We start from the raw sequence: 16,001 nt of genomic DNA on the forward strand, positions 1-16,001 counted from the left end.
GTATGGAAAGGGAAATGGTGAATAGGACATTTATTCTGTTCTGACTTTCTAGATAAATAAAGAGGTGTGGTTTGAACTTCAGGTGTTCTTCAGGAATTTATTTTATATGAACCAAACTGCACTTCTGGGTTATTTGCAGACTTAAATGTATGTTAAAAGTAATGAATTTTTAAAAATAAAGTTATAAAATAAATTTTGCAAGGTTTTGAAAAAATGTGTTTGATGAAAAATGTTCATCTGGATGTCATCTGGCCTATGTAAACATCTGCTAGCAATTTTTGTCTATAGCAGTGGCCTTATAAGTGACAATTATTATTACTGCTCCACCAGTATTCTAGCATCCCTGAAAATGTGATGAATGCCTTGAAGCTAGCCCTGTTATCTCTCTCACTTGCTGCTCATTTGGAAATGTTTTGTACACATTGTGCTGATAAGGGTGTCTTATGCAATTATTCTACTTGTAGTGCCCATTTGGCCTTAACTGATATATTGTATTCAAAATGGAACTTTTGAATTTAAGAAAGTAGTATACAAATCATAGAGGAGCCAGAGGTGAAATGCAGAAGAGGCAAGTTTTAGAAATTAAAAGGTAGGAGAAATTGAATGAAAGGGGTTGACTTAGGTTAGAACAGAGTGAGTGAGCTGGGGTAATGGTACAGTGAGCTTCAGGATACGAAGCTCCTTTTGTAAAGCAGCTGTATATACACTGGGAGTAGGGAAAGAACGTGTCATCTTAATTTGAAGCAAAGAAAAATTGGGGTTGATGCTGCAAAAATACTTTGGTCTGTGAGGGAGATTAAGCACTAGCAAAACCAGTCCAGGTTCTTTACATTTCTGTAGTTGTATGTGTCCAAGATTTTAACTGTTGTTAGTGCATAACACCAGTTAAAGTGCTTGACAACTGATGATAGTGCTATTGACATCTTGTCAGGCTGAAATCCTTAAAGCAGAATAGCTTTGTTCTTACCATCACAATAAACCTATCAGTGGCTGATTAGTGATATTATTTGCAGGGCATTTTACTAGACTAATAAAACCCATTTTTATTTCTAATGTAATGGCTCTTGTTAGGTGGATATTTAAAGATGTTTTTTTTGTTCTCAGTCGTTGTCTCAGTTGCAAGGGCCCTTAGGGCACCAGGAGCCTGGCCCCTAGGGCTCCCCCAGCCTGCCCGCAGCCCAGGACACCGGTCAGACCCCTGGGGCCATCAGCCCCCGCCCCAGGGGTGCCGCAGCAGGGATGGTCTCCAGGTCCCCACGGCCCTGCCAGCCCATGTCCCATCCCTGTCACTGTGGCCCTGCCTGGCAATCACGGCGCCTGATCTTAGCCCTGGCCCGCAGATTTATTTCCGGGCCTGACCAGGGACCTGCCTCACTGCAGTGACGTTTCCTGGGCTCTCCATTGGACCTGGCCACCATCTGCAGGTCTGTTGAGCTCAGCTCCTTGGGGGTGTGGGACAGCCCTGGGCAGCGACGTAGCCCCCAGCTCCCACCCTGCCAGATGACATGCAAGGTTGTACCCGTTTGTGAGTACTTAAAGTTTCCATGACATTTTTTCCACCCCAAAAAGGAGCATTATCTCCTGGTCCTAGTCAGATTTCAGTCTGAGTGATTACATCGGGGTTCCCCAAACTACTTGACAGACTTCTTTCATTGAATCTCATCTGTGTGGAATCAACTTGGACAAGAATGAGGATTTCTATTTCTTTTTAGGCCTTTTTTCCAGTTCTGTTTGTTTGTTTGTTTGAGTGGCTTTTTTGTTTGTTTTGTTTATTTTATTTATTTTTATTTTAACTGTAATTTGGGTTTTCGGAAAATCAAGACTGTTTTTATTTGTGGCCATGTGTCTGCTAGTGGATATGGGAGGGAAAGAGGTATGCTGTGTAATGCCTACAGGAAAGTTCTGTCTGGTTTGTGGATACAAAACTTTGCTACTTTTTCTTTAAGGATATTTGAGTATTTGCGAGAAGGTGGAAACATTTGATCTATATTCCCACATAGTTTTGAGCCAGCATACCTGTTTTCCACATCTGCTCCTTGCCAGGTGTCTCCTGCCTCTCCAGTTGGTGACACTTGTATCTGGAACCTCTGCTCAGTGGGAGCAGGTAGCGATAGCTGACTTTTGCAAAGGTAGCTAGGGGGAATACGTTGTTTGCCCTGAATGGCTGTCTCATGAAGAGAGGATATTTTTTTCCTTCTTTTTGCACTGTCATCTTTCTGGAAATTTCAGGAGGAAAGCTATATTGTAGTCTGAGAGGCAGTGGAAAGACACCACAGGGAAGAACAGGAGACTACAGGAAAACTAAAAGGGGGAGGAAATGAAAGGGGCAAAGAATGGAGATTAATGTAAGAGAAAGATTAGAAAGCAGGAGAAACAGCATGAAGAGATCTTGAATATTTCTCTGTCTGTATTCTAAGAAAATGCCTGTTGCCCTCTCCCCAGGAGGTTTATGCAGAGCCTTGTGGGGAAGCAGCAGTGAATTGCTCCTTTGGATGCTAAGTGTAAAATTAAAGCTGGCAGGGTCTCAGAGCACAAGACTGGAAAGCTAATCGCTCCTAATAACATATTGATTTTCACAGATCTCTGGCATTATATCAGGGTGGTTTTGAATCAGCACCTGGTTTCTTCCTCTTCCCATCTCCAAGCTAATGGCAATGAAGCTTCTGGCTTTGGGACCACAAATAAATGCTGCTCTGGATCTTTTTGTCTGTACAAATCTGTAGGTCTCTGAAACATGGTTTCACCCACTGCTCCTATGCAAATATCTGTGAGACATCCAAGTATAATAGCCAACCTGAAAGTAGAGGGGGGGAAGGAATGTACATGTACTTTAAACTTGGATAACCGTGCTGCTGCCTGTATTTATGGTGCTGAACAAAAGCATTACAGTCCCATTGCTGCAGATGGCCAAGGATAAATCAATGGATGCCTGTATTCAGGCAGAAGTGGCCAGCACAGGTGCCTAGGAGGTTGAGGTCACCTAGTTCAACCATGAGCAGATTTGCTGTATGTGTTGCTCAGCTGTAACCTGCCTTCCTCAAGTTTTGGGGACTGACTGTCAGGATAAGGCCATAGGTTTTATATGTATGACTGCTACTAGACAATGCCTTGCTCTGAAGTGGTATTTTCATAGCTGGAGGAGAATGGTCTGCTTGCAAGGAAATGTGCTGAAAAAGCTCCCAGATACTCCAGATGGTGAAGTGTTGCAAGGTGAGAATGAAATATCTTTATTTTTAAAAGTTGTCAAGTGCATAGGCAGTATGAGTGGGGCTAGGCTCTGGTCAGCATAGGGCACACACAAGAACATAAACTCATAGTCTCCTGTGGTTATGTGGATGCTGTTTCAACTATTTCAGGCTATTTAATTTTAACTGCTCGATTGTTACAAGGATTCATTGCTCCCTGTTTGTAGCAGACTGGCCAGAGAAGGGACAGTGATACCTGATTTAGGCTACTGTAGGATGTCAGCTGAAACTCTGTCTAGCCTTTTGTGCCGTCTTCAGCAATGCTGGGTGTTCTCCAGGTTCTTCTTGCATAAGTAGGATAATAATGGTTGGGATTTCTTGTCTAAGGACATTGATTTTCTATCAGTGGAGCTGAAGAACACAAAATCTTTTTGAAGGGAAGAGACTTCCAAATAGCAAGGATAGGACAAAGGGAAATGGCCTCAAGTTGTGCCAGGGGAGGTTTAGATTGGATATTAGGAATAATTTCTTCACGTAAAGGGTTGTCAAGCAGTGGAACAGGCTGCCCAGGCAAGTGGTCGAGTCACCATCCCTGGAGTTACTTAAAAAATGTGTAAATGTGGCACTTAGGTACATGGTTTAGTCATGGACTTGGCAGTACTAGGTTAACGGTTGGATTTGGTGGTCTTAAAAGGTCTTTTCCAACCTAAATGGTTCTATGATTATTACCACACTTTCAGTTTGTTATCTTCTAGTCTTGGCAGTAAAACTTGTGTTTCCAAAGCACCTAATGCATAGCGCTGTGGAGGAGGAAGCAGCAGAACTGGGGCACTTGTGTCAGCTACTCCCACTTGTAGTCCTGATATCCTCCAACCCCCTTCTCACAGCTACTGAGGTGCTAGGGCAAGCAATTGTTTCATGCAAGGCACATCTGAGCTGAAGGCGTCAAAAGAGCCATTTCATGCTTGACTGCATTTTCTAATACAATCTGCAGAGAGAGAGGAAAGAGAGCAAGGAGGGTTTGTGTGTACATACACATTGCTTTTGAGTGTATGTATAATATACAGTACATTTAGTTCCAGCTTGCAGCTGTGGGTGGCAAGTAAGAGGTGCAGACGTGAGCGGGAAGAGAATTGTGCTTTGAAAAGAAGAAACTATTCCCCCACCTTGAAAAAGAAGCTTTCTTTACTTCTCTGTTTCTTGGCCCAGCGAAGATGTGAGTCCCCAGGGCAGCACTGACAGCTGCTACCCAGAAGGTGTATGTATGGCTGAGTGGGTGTTGCGTATAGAGAGCTTTGTGTGTACAGACCATGACAGTGTGTGGGGAGTGCAGCTAAGAAAACTGGTGAATAGCGATGCTGCTCACAGCCATGTTATTTTAGTGGTGCACCCAGAAAAGTTTTCTTCTTAACGGGTTTGTATGTCCCATGACTGGAGAGGTGCTGCATACCAGCTATTAGTGCAGTGGGTCACTGTACCAGCACAACCACAGTGATCTCCACCAAACATTTTGTAACCATATGCATGTCTCCTGTGTTACTTTATCAGCTTGCTACTTATATCCTTATTTATCACTTCATCTGCAAATTTATTACACACTGCAGTTCTGTTAGTGGCCACTGTGGAGCTAGCCATGAATCCTTTCCAGCATGGACACGTGGCTGTTCCTTAGTTTCCCATCCATCTACCCTAGTATAATATTTAACATTTAGGCATTGAGAGGATGTCAGGATTGGCTCTGACAAGCTTGCTGTTTCCCTCTAGAAGTTCCGCTCCTTTCAGCTTGAGTGACCTGGCTGGGAAATATGGGACAAAGGTGTAAAACATAAGGAGAACATCTAAATTCCAAATACAGATTGTTGCGGTTGGTTAAATGAGATGGGGTGTTAGTTTTGTGGGGTGTGTGTATGATACCTGGTAAGAATCCCAACCATTTGAGAAAACTAGCTAGACTGGATAAGGCACTAGTAAGAGTGCTTTACAGAGCAATCCTTCCACATACCTAGGGAGCTGAACTGGTCTCTTTTTAACCTCTGGGATTTTTATATGTAGTTTTGTGGTAGAAGTCCTATGTTGAGCAGCCTCTACAACTCTTTCTTTGGTAGGGGTTGTCTGTCAGGGCAAGGGAGGCTCTGGTTTATGTGTTAATATATTTATGTAGATTTGTAAATTTCGCAGATTAAAATGCTTTGGAGACTATTCCCAGACTGAAACAATGATTGGCATTGCTGTAGTGGCTGCTGCAGTTCTATCACAAGACTTTAATTCTACCCCTTAGAGAAGAACATTAGTTTCTGCGGGCAAGACTGAACAAATAGAGAATGTTAAGTACTGTTACTCCTTTCCTCAGCTGAACTTCCCATTTTCTTCGACATCCTCAGAGATGATAGAGAAGTAAGATTTCTTTCCTTGCTGTTTTTTCTTTTTCCTCCTCCTGGCTTTTGTTGTGCGTCTACCTCCTGACTTTTCCTGTGTTTGAATGACACTTAAACTTGCAATGGAGTTTGGTTTGTCCCTTTCTTCATTTGCACTGCAGTGCCATTGGTCGTGTCAGCAGAGCTCTACTAACATTAGCTGGTTTTCAGGAGAGGGAAAATTTAAATCACAAGACAGCACAAATATGATGCAGAAAAGACCTGTTAGGAAACTTGCTTCATACAGTTGTTTTTCTTTAAAGTGCATTCCATACGATGGAATAAAATTCATCTCTAAATAAGCAACAGCTCTTAAAAGTACCAGAAATAGGAACTTCAAAGGCAAGACTAAATGCTCTGGTAGAAGTGTTGTAGACATTATTTACAGTAGTCATTACAGCTAGTGCTAGGGAAGGCTGGGCTAATGGAGGAGATTGCATTTTCTGGAACATGTGAAAAATGGCGGCTTTGCCAGCTCATTATCACAAAAGGGCCCTGTGCTAACACACTTGTCCTTGGCGGTTGTGACTCCATGGGTACTGATGCCTCCAGCTGTGGTGAATACCATATCTTTAGGCTTGCTGCTCATACTTGCCACATAGCGTTGCTGGATGGAGTTAAACAGTTGTGTTTTTCCCCAGTTGCATAACTTTCTGTGGTGAGTGGTACGGTTTCTGTTAAACACAGTATACTGTGAGAGATGTCAGGGTTCTTCAGCAGTGGAGATCACAGTGGTGTAACTTCTTTTCATCTTTTGCAATTGTTTGCTGATTCCTTGCAGAGGCCTCTATCTTGAGCTATGATGGCAGCATGTACATGAAGATCATCATGCCAATGGTCATGCATACAGAAGCAGAAGATGTGTCCTTCCGTTTCATGTCCCAGCGTGCTTATGGGCTGTTGATGGCAACCACCTCACGAGACTCTGCTGACACTCTGCGCCTGGAGCTGGATGGAGGCCGTGTCAAACTTATGGTCAATTTAGGTATCGTATAAAAACCTTCCACTGCCCCTTCACTATTAGTTTGGGCTTGTGATTAGTGGTTTTTAAAATAATTTTGTTTAATTTCTGTTGGTTTGATTGGATTGGATTGATTTCTAAAATAACTGCTGAGACCTTCATAATGATATTCTCTTGCGGAGAGGAATTCTCTTCTGCATTGCTGCATGAAGATTTGCTGTCAGTTCGGACAGATACAGACAGTGTTGGTTTTTAAGTATTTAAGTTTTTAAGTTTCCTTTCTTGGTCTGGGACTGGTGAGCTCTGTGTGAGACATGCTGCTTGGTCCATCTTTTGATCAGTTACATCCCTCATTCATCCAGCATCACTCAAAACAGTCAAAGCCAAATGTGGGAGGGAAGCAATATGGGTATGGTGGCAAGCAGAAGTCCTGTGAATCCCATGCCCTTTAGAGAATTTGGCAGTGTTTGATACAACTTGGTCTATGTTACTAATTTGCTAATGATTTCTATTCTCTAATTGCTATATGTTTCAGCCATTAGGGCTTTTAAAATCTGATCAAAAAGCCTGCATTTTTTTGATTGTGTCTTTAGTAAAATGAAAGCAACAGTAATAAAAGTGCATCTACCCCCTTCCCAAAAGGTTGTGTTCTGTCTCCTTAGAGTTACACTTCCCCAGAAAATAATAAAAAGACAATTAGAAACAAGTCCAACAGTAACAACAACGAAAAAAAAAATTTGGGAGTGAATGTGCTATTAGATTAACCTCAATCTGTTTTCTTGCCAGACTTTAAGTATTGTACTGAATGACAAATAGCCTTTTTAAAGAATGTCAGTACATGAGTTGAAGCTTTCTTTCAATTTTCAGTGATGCAAACTGCTGTTTTGTGTTAATCTAGGAATATAACTAAGAAGCGATTCTGAATCAAAGAGGCAGAACTATCATGATAGTGCAAAATGTTAAACCTCTTTTAATATTTAGGATACTGTATATGAAGATGTGTGCATGGTATGTGAAAACTTGTGTCAGCTTCCAGAATTCTAAGCCCCACTGGAACAAGCTTTTGCATTTTTTGAGCTAACAGTATTGACATCTTCAAAGCCCTGCTGTGGTGATATCACGAGCAAACTGTGTAGTGGCTTTGTTTGTAGAGGGCAAAAAAAAAAGCATTATACACCCATACCTGTATTAATCATTCTTGGTTTTTAACTCCTGTCCTAGCTAAATATGGCAAGTTTGTCAAGGTCTTGCTGCACCATAGATAAGCTTAAGTGGTGATTTTGACATATGGTCTACACACGTTTGGAAAGAGATGTGGCATTGATGGTTTAATACAGGGACAAAATCTATAAACCAAACCCTGTGTTAACTGAAGGCTGTTGTGGTATAGTTGCAGGGACTGAAGCAATGCGTGTGCCAGATTTGCTAGCTTTTCAGCTGTAAACTTTCATGAGGTTGAGTCTTTCCCCAAAAGTGACTACAGACTGCATCAGTGTAAACCTGTCAGCACTCTTCTTCTATGCCTGTCTCAACAGAAGGGTAGTTTAGACTGTTGGAAGCTGGATTGAGCTTCATCTCTCCTCTCTTCAGATTTATAAAGCTGTCAGATATATTCCTTGAAACAGGACTTTCCTTCTGTCAAAACAGCAAAGTTACCTTGCTGTTGAAGAAACAGTATTTAAGGAGGAATGACCTTACCAGAGCCATTAATTTGCAGTTGTTTACTGTAAGTGACCTCTAACTCTTTAAGGAGACCGTTCATAGCCAAAATGTCACAAACGAGAACCAAATCTTCATTGTCTGACCCTGCCAAAATACCCTTACCAGTGAGAAAGTCGTCAGCACCACCTCTGAAGACCTGAGCATGGTTGGTGTTGACTAGCTACGTGTCAGCATCCCCCCAAGTGTCTAACCCATGACAGATGTGTGTAAACAAAGACTGTTTTGAGTGGTGAGTTATTTAATTGTGCTTTTCTTATAAGTCATTTGATGCTATTACTAAGAGCTGTCTCTTTCTTCTCTTCTGTGATCTGTTCCATTTGATTACTTCTTATCATTTGTGTGGTTATTAAGGTCTTTCTTATGTTGTGTTTTATTTTATTCTATTTTTCGTTTCTTTTTTTTTTCTTTTTTTTTTTTTTTTTTTTTTCTTTACCTCTTCGATGTATTTCAGTTGTAAAGCTTTCCCATATCCCATCAGCCATGGTAAATCAAAAGATGGTATTCAACCCTTCAAAGGCCTGAAGCCTGCGGCCCGCACAGCAAACAGCCCTGAGAACAGAGTGTACAGAGCAGCCTGCAGGGGCTGGCATATCCCACACACCTCCTCAGCACTCAGCATCCAAACCAAACAGGGGACAGATAGATGGTACAGCGGGTGTGGGTGGGCACGGGCGGCTGGGTGCTTGCTGTAGAAGGTGGGAGGGGAATGAAGAGCAGCAATGAATAATTCTCTAAGAAAGAGGGGCGAGGAAGTTGATTTAGACCTTTCCCATGCGGGTGCCCAAGGCACTGCAATCTGCATGTTGACAGCATGTCTCACAGTAGTTTGAGTGTTTCTTGTGTGAAGATTAGAAGTATAAATGGGATACAGAACTCACTTCTGTTGAGAAAGACTCTGAAGAAATGGGTCTAGAGTGGAAGAGAGAGAGAGAGAGAGAAACTAAGCAAATAAGGGCTTGGAACATGCTTGGGAATCATTTCTGATGCTGAGAAGATGTGCAGAAAGGGAAATAAATGGCTGGTCCCATAGGGAGATCCACCTTCACATTTTTCCTCCCCTTGATGAGTGGGAGGGTTATAGTGTCACTGACTTTTAGGTTTTTTTCTTCCTGGCCTTGTTTATCTTCAGGTCACTAGTGACTAGAACAAATACTTCCTGCCTGCTGGTAATCTGAGTCAGTTTTCTTGTAAGGAAGTGTAATCATCCGTCTTGCCTATCTTTTCCTAAGATATCTTCTAAAGGGTGTCAGACATCTTTGCCTCTCCAAAATGTGATTTTTCTCTTGTCATTCCTACATACAAAGAGAGCAGGCATATTTTCTATTTTGTTTTTTCTAAACGTATGAGAACTTTTATGCCGAATTTGCTTTTGTACAAATCGTACACTCAGACCTGAAAGTGTATGCCCATTCACACTCTTTCTCATTAATGACTCTCTTTTTTATAATCAGTACATACAAAAGCCGTTGATTTTATTTTTTTGTCATAGACATGCAAAAATATTTGTCAGTTGCCAGTTACAGGTGGGTGCACAGTCTGACTGCATGCAAATAGAAGAGAGGCAAGAAGCCACATGATGTAACATGGGGTAAGAGTGTGCACAGGACCTCATCTGGTTTCCCCATAGGAAATAACCCAGACTAAGCCTAGAAACACTCAAGCCTCAATTATTTTTCCTGTCCTAGTCTTGCCTTCAAGTGCTCTTCCATAGCCACATGTGCATTCTTATCAAAAGGAGCAAACACTTTGTCCTCACACAGCAAAAGTGACTTTCTTTCCTGTTTCAAGGAAAAAACAGCCTGGGGCCTTAGCAATGTCAAATAAATATCACTATTTTCAGGCACAAAGATACAAATTATAAGAAACACAGGGCTAATTCGAAGAGACTTCTGTCTGCTACTGGAGATATCCATTCAAACAATGGATTCCTAGTGTTAACTAATTGCAGTGGAGCTATTTAACCCTTTAGAAGGAGAGAGTCTTTGGCCCATTTTCCGGATGTGCTCTGGAAAGCCTCCTGTCTGAGCACTAAGGAAGTAATTTCTGGTTTACAGTAGGAATAATAATAATAATGAAAGAAAGTAACTGTAGAAGGCCTACACAGCTCATCCTGCTCCCCATACTGTTACAGATTCTGTTTTCACTTTACTGCTGTCCTCCAGGTTCCTCTTCCAATTGCTGAACTGTCAGGTGATTGGATTTAGAGCTGGTTAGGCATACTCCAAAACCTGAAGCAAGAGAAGACCTCATGTGAGTCAGGAATGCAACCATACCTAAATAAAGCAAACCTCATCAGTAGAGGCCTATAACAGGCATGGCAGCCCCAGATGATGATTGCCAGAAGTCATCTTGTCCTGGGACTGTACAGGAGGAATTCCAAGCAGTTTTTTTTTTTTAATTATTCCTGAATTCCCAACTGCTGCTGCTGTTTTGAGCACAAAGACCAGGGTAAACCTGCCCATTACTGCCAGGGAAAGCAGCCTCTGCTCTGGATTTGTAGTGTTGTACTAGTTTAGAGGAAAACAGGTATTTTCTTCCTTTCTAAAAACAGATGCAAGAGGGAAAAAACAGCTTCATGTTTTGATTGCTTAAGGCAAGGCTCAGAGTTAAAGGAATGAACAAAAAAACCCTCATGCTTGTTCTTTGAAGGTAGTGTGGAGAGCATGGTGGTGCTGGTGTAGCGATGCAGGCAGATGCACTTGCTCAGCTGCCATGTGGGATCTCCACTGACCCAGCTGGGCTAAGTCTGGTTCAGGAGCTTGTTCTTCTGGAGCAGTGCACTTGGGCATTTCCACCTTGCACCCCATTGCACGGCATTGCAGAGCCTTCATGCTCGCACAGTCTGGACATCTAATAGTGGCCAGGTCTCTCATCATCCATTAAAACAGAAATCTAGCAGCCAGGATAAGGGATATGCTGGTTTTCTGTTTGAAACGTCAATCCCTTCACCAGGAGCAGACAGTGACAGCCTGAGGGTAAGCCCTGGGACATGTAGTTATTTCAGTATCTCTGCAAAAAAATTAAAAATGCAAAACTTCTCTGGAAACATCAGTGGTTTTAGTTCCTAACTTTGCTGAATGTTGATGAGGACCAGCCATGTTTCCCTTTCTAGCACATACTGTTTAGCCCATAAGAAATGCCCGTTTTCCAGCTGTAACAACTCTCTTGATCTCACTTGCAGTGAGACTTGGGAGTCTCTCTTGCTCTCACTCTCCATCAGGTAATAGAGGGAAGTTCCCCAGCATGTAATTCAGAGCTCCCCTTACCCCACCCAACTCCTATAAGGGATATAGCCACCACTGTATGGTGATCGTACCAATTGCTCCAGGGCTGTTTGCTCCCACTTTTCTGTTGCGGTTGACGACACATGACAAACCTAATCGCACAAAACCAAACCCAGATTTTCTCAAGAGAAGATCTGCTTGAAAGCAGATTCTCTCTGGCTATGCTGCTCCTGATTGGTGTGTCCCTGCTCATCACGGCTCTTTATTTATAGACTCTTATTATTTCCCCTCTCTCATTTTTTAAGAACTGCATTTAGTTTCAGCTGCTGAAATAATTTCCCTACATCTGTCTGAGTAAACATAAAATTGGTCCAGTTAAGCAGCAAAATGCACTATATTTCTCTGCCATTATGTTTGATCTCTCTTGCTGGGCCATATCTCTAATAAATACAACCGTCCCTGCTGATCAAAGATTTAGTTGCCCAGCCAGTGTGTCCAGTAGAATGGTGCTATTATTCCTGGCCTTGATTACCTGCGAGAAGGTCAGCATGGCTCAAAATACATAATAGCACTGATATGATAGCTCTTGCCCATGTTGGACACCACACTAATGGATGTTCACAGGGCTGTAAGTAGTCATTTATAAACAAAAGTCCTCTTATGGGTCATATCCTGAGATATGCTGGGCATTAGTGTGTTAAAGGAGAATCAATGCTCAGAAGCCGTCTAGCTCAGGCTTTCCTACCTCAACTTGTTTTCTTTGTGAAGACTCCTTAGTTATCATTTATTAGATTCCACAAACATAACTCTAATTTTCTTTCCATGTACCCCTTTTCATCCCTCCCTTGCCTATAACCTCTGAATGAAGCAGGGCCAGCAAAGATTCCCAGATCTGCCACTTCACTGCCCATTTCATCTTCTCCCTGAACGTTACGAGCATCTCATTCAATCTTAGCGTTCAGAGAGCAAGATGAGATTGGGCTCTGAGGAACTGGCAGGGCTGTGGACCTTTGAAAGACATCCCCATTCCCCCTGCCAAGGAAAAAAAAGAAGTATTCCCCACCTCCAGAACTAGCTGAAATCTGGGCTGGGCGTTCGTGCGGTTAGCTGTTTGCAAGTGGCCATTTTATGATAGGACACAACTGGGCAGTATATTAACCCTTTCCTCACCTGAATGGACAGTGTCAAATGTGTCTGTGCACATATTAAAAAGTGTTCTGGGCTGGCATTGGGGGAATGAGAAGAGGGTCTGTCTTTGGGAGAGCTGGAAAGGGTTAAATATTGCACCAACAAATCTCAGGCTGATTTTACAGGTATTCTCTGTTGGACAGATGGTGTATTTATGCAATAACAATATGAATTAATTCAAAAGAAAGCAAGTGTAAAGGTTGACTTTGAGCTTCAAGCTTCCTACAGAAATTGCTAAAGGTCTTTAAAAAGTGAAATGACACTGGAGTATGACTTGCATTTTGAGGGAGATTTTTTGTGCCTTAATTATCAATTTTTTTTATTGTAATTCACATCAGTTCATGGTCTGGAGTAGAAGATACTCTTAGATGCATAGGGTTCTATAAAAAGAAAACAGCTTTCTGTGTCAACATGTGGATATATATGTATATTGGTATATCTCTCTATACATATGTGTATATATATATGTGTGTGTATATATATATATTTATGTAGCAGATACTTATGTGGAATATACTGTACATATACACCCACTCCTGAACTTGTACAGACTGTATATAAGTATAAAATGGCCACATCTCTTTGCGTGTGTCTGTCCCCGGAAGGGTGGACTGATTGTTTTTGGATGTCTGCAGCTGTTACCTTGAAGGATGCAATTTCATCTTTCATTTATTTTTCCCCATCTAGACTGTATCAGGATAAACTGTAACGCCAGTAAGTTTTCCCTCAAGTTTCATTTTGTTCTCTTTCTATATATATTAAAATAACTTTATTTTCTTTGCTGTTTTATAAGCTGTTTTTCTTTCCTTTTCTTTTCTTTTATGTTTTTCCTTTTCTTTAAAAAAAAAAATCTTCTGAAATTGAAGGGTTGGGTGGAATATGAAGCTGGGGGGAGGAGGGAAAACCTGATGGTGATTGTATGTGAAAATTTTGTGTTAGGTGTCTCTAAGGAGGAGATGAACTGTTATTTCATAGCTTTGCAGAAGAGCACCTGAGGAACCTGATGAGCTGATATTATATTTCACTAGTAACCTGTTGTCTTTATGAAAACTTTTAAAGAACCACATAAGAATAACAACAGGTACTGTATGCACTTCTCCACTACAAAAAAGGCATGCATATTTAAAAAAAAAAAAAATGAAACAAACCCACCTCAAACTCTCACTTTATTTCAGAATGGTGACAACTTAACCTGACATTTATTCAAAGTCATTTTTATTTGGGTATAGAAGAAGGAAAAATTAGATCTTATATTTTGAGTGTATTATCAGAGTTATGTGATAACCTTTTTTATAACATTTACTGCTCTTAGGTTTCTATAATAAATTCCAGCTGAATCTTTGGGTCACTGAAGATTCCTTTCAGTGTGTAAAATTAGGGAAGGAAGGCTTATAAAATCTCTGTGAAAAGTAGTAGTGAAAGATCATATCCAATTCTAGACTGAGTAAGGAAACAAAATCTTTCCTGTCCTAATTCAGAGAGCTGGTTGAAGTTGATGCAGGACTGAAAGTAAAAAGCTCTTCCTAAAGAATGGAACTGTTTAGCTCTCAAGTGTGCTTTGAGGCTTATCTCACTTGAAATCAGATTCCTGAACTGGCAGATCCTCTGTGTTAGATTTTATGTGGAAAGATGTATGGAAGGATTGACATCATTCTGGGAATGCTGTAAGGGATTAAAAGGCAAGGATGGTCCATATGTTTTCTAGAGGCCGTGGTCTTTTTGCTCACCAGCGAGCCCCATCCAAGCTAGCAGGAAGGTAGAAAGAAGTGTGTTGTAGCCCCAAAAGAAAACATAGAGCTTTCAAGTAGCGGGGTCAAATGTAGCAGCACCAAGAGAATCTTATTGTAAAACAGTTTCTTAACAGCTTTGTCATAGTTTTGGACTAAGAGTAGCTTTGTAGTGTTAGACAGCAGCTGTTTGATATATATTCGCCATGTAGAATATTTACAAAATTTAAAAGGTTCTCTGTGGCTGCAAATAGGAAAAAAAAAAAAATTTACACACATAAGCAGATAATAGATCAGCTTTCCCTCCCCACTACCAGCTGATTGAGATCATCCTTTGCAGGGAAGTGGAAGCAAATTATTTCTTGGTCTTGGGGCCTGTAGCCAGGGACAAGGCAAAGCATTGGCTGATGTGTCATTATTTTAGTTGTGAGCCCTGATACACTGTAGGAGCTTGATTGTGAGTTCACAACATTGAGATCTGCAGCCTTCTTCAGCCCTATTGCTGGGCTATGTGGGATTAGTCCTGTATGACTCAAAGCTTGACAGCTCTTGTCAAACTCCTTTTGCTCTTTGAAGTTTTAACACTTTCTTTCAAGATGGAGTGGGTAATAAGAAAAAGTGTCTTGAATCTGTGCTAGCTGAGATTGCCAGTTTTTACCCAGCAGCGCTGAGGACATTTGCATAAAAATAGGATCTTTTTCTTCAGAAGAGTTCGTATGTTCTCTCTGCTTAGCCACCTGTAACTCTGTCTAAACACTTGAACTGTAGTTCTTGTTGAGGTGTGTTATCTGAGCATCCATATAATTTCCTCTGGTACTGGACAACAATCTGATGTTGTTGTCATCATCTTCAACCTTTGATGATAGCTGACTGTTAAAGGCTTAGCTATGAAAGACTATCTTCAGGTGGGAAATCAGCTTTAGTAACAAGGAGCAATGGTCTGGTTTTCATGCAAATCAAAATCTAGCAGTAATTAGGAGAAACATTCAAAAAAGAAAGAGAGGGAAAAGAGAATCCTATAATCAGAGCAGTGGGAAGGCAGTTTGAATCCAGTGCTTTTGTTAGTTTCCCCATAGGCATCAAAACATCTTGATTCATTTTGCTTCCATGCATTTTTAATAGTTGAGCCTGTTGCATTTTTAAATACAGCTTTTCTCTGAAGGTTCGTATTTATTTATTTATTTCAAAACACTTTGGATTTTCCTAATTTATTTTTTATGATACTTGGCTTAAAATTAACAGCCCTACTCCCAGTCCCTCTAACATCTTGTTTTGTTGCTGCCTTTTGCAGTGACTCTGGTCATCTGTCCTGCTTTCTAGAAGAAAACCTTCTGAGAACTGATGGATGAAAAACTGTATACTCTTGCATGAATAAAATATGGTTAAGCAGGAGCAGACCAAATAACACTGTAACCATTCTTGTAGTCACACTGATATTTACTGTGCAAAGAGAGTTACCCACTTACAGATGGGTCTGCCAGACTCTCTTGAAATGGTCAGAAATGTTTTAAAGTATCTTGACAAATGGGATTCCCAATCAGTTGAAGAGTTTCAGGTCAAGCAGTCACCATTGTTAACTG

General features: G+C 41.1%; 1 protein-coding gene across 21 annotated transcripts in view; it reads left to right on the forward strand.

The window, feature by feature from the left end:
* The window catches only part of NRXN3 (neurexin 3), a 1,014,891-nt gene that overhangs the window by 341,022 nt on the left and 657,868 nt on the right, over positions 1-16,001 (forward strand). For 18 of the 21 annotated variants that reach the window (XM_042790607.1, XM_042790621.1, XM_042790610.1 and 15 more), the window contains 2 exons: positions 6,381-6,584; positions 13,382-13,408. In XM_042790607.1, the coding sequence (XP_042646541.1) occupies positions 6,381-6,584; positions 13,382-13,408 (231 nt within the window). The remainder of the gene's footprint in view (positions 1-6,380; positions 6,585-13,381; positions 13,409-16,001) is intronic. The other 3 variants (XM_042790612.1, XM_042790618.1, XM_042790628.1) reach the window with 1 other exon arrangement.

The sequence above is a fragment of the Tyto alba genome, unplaced genomic scaffold (assembly GCF_018691265.1).
Source record: "Tyto alba isolate M040663 unplaced genomic scaffold, T.alba_DEE_v4.0 Super-Scaffold_18, whole genome shotgun sequence".
Taxonomy (NCBI): domain Eukaryota; kingdom Metazoa; phylum Chordata; class Aves; order Strigiformes; family Tytonidae; genus Tyto; species Tyto alba.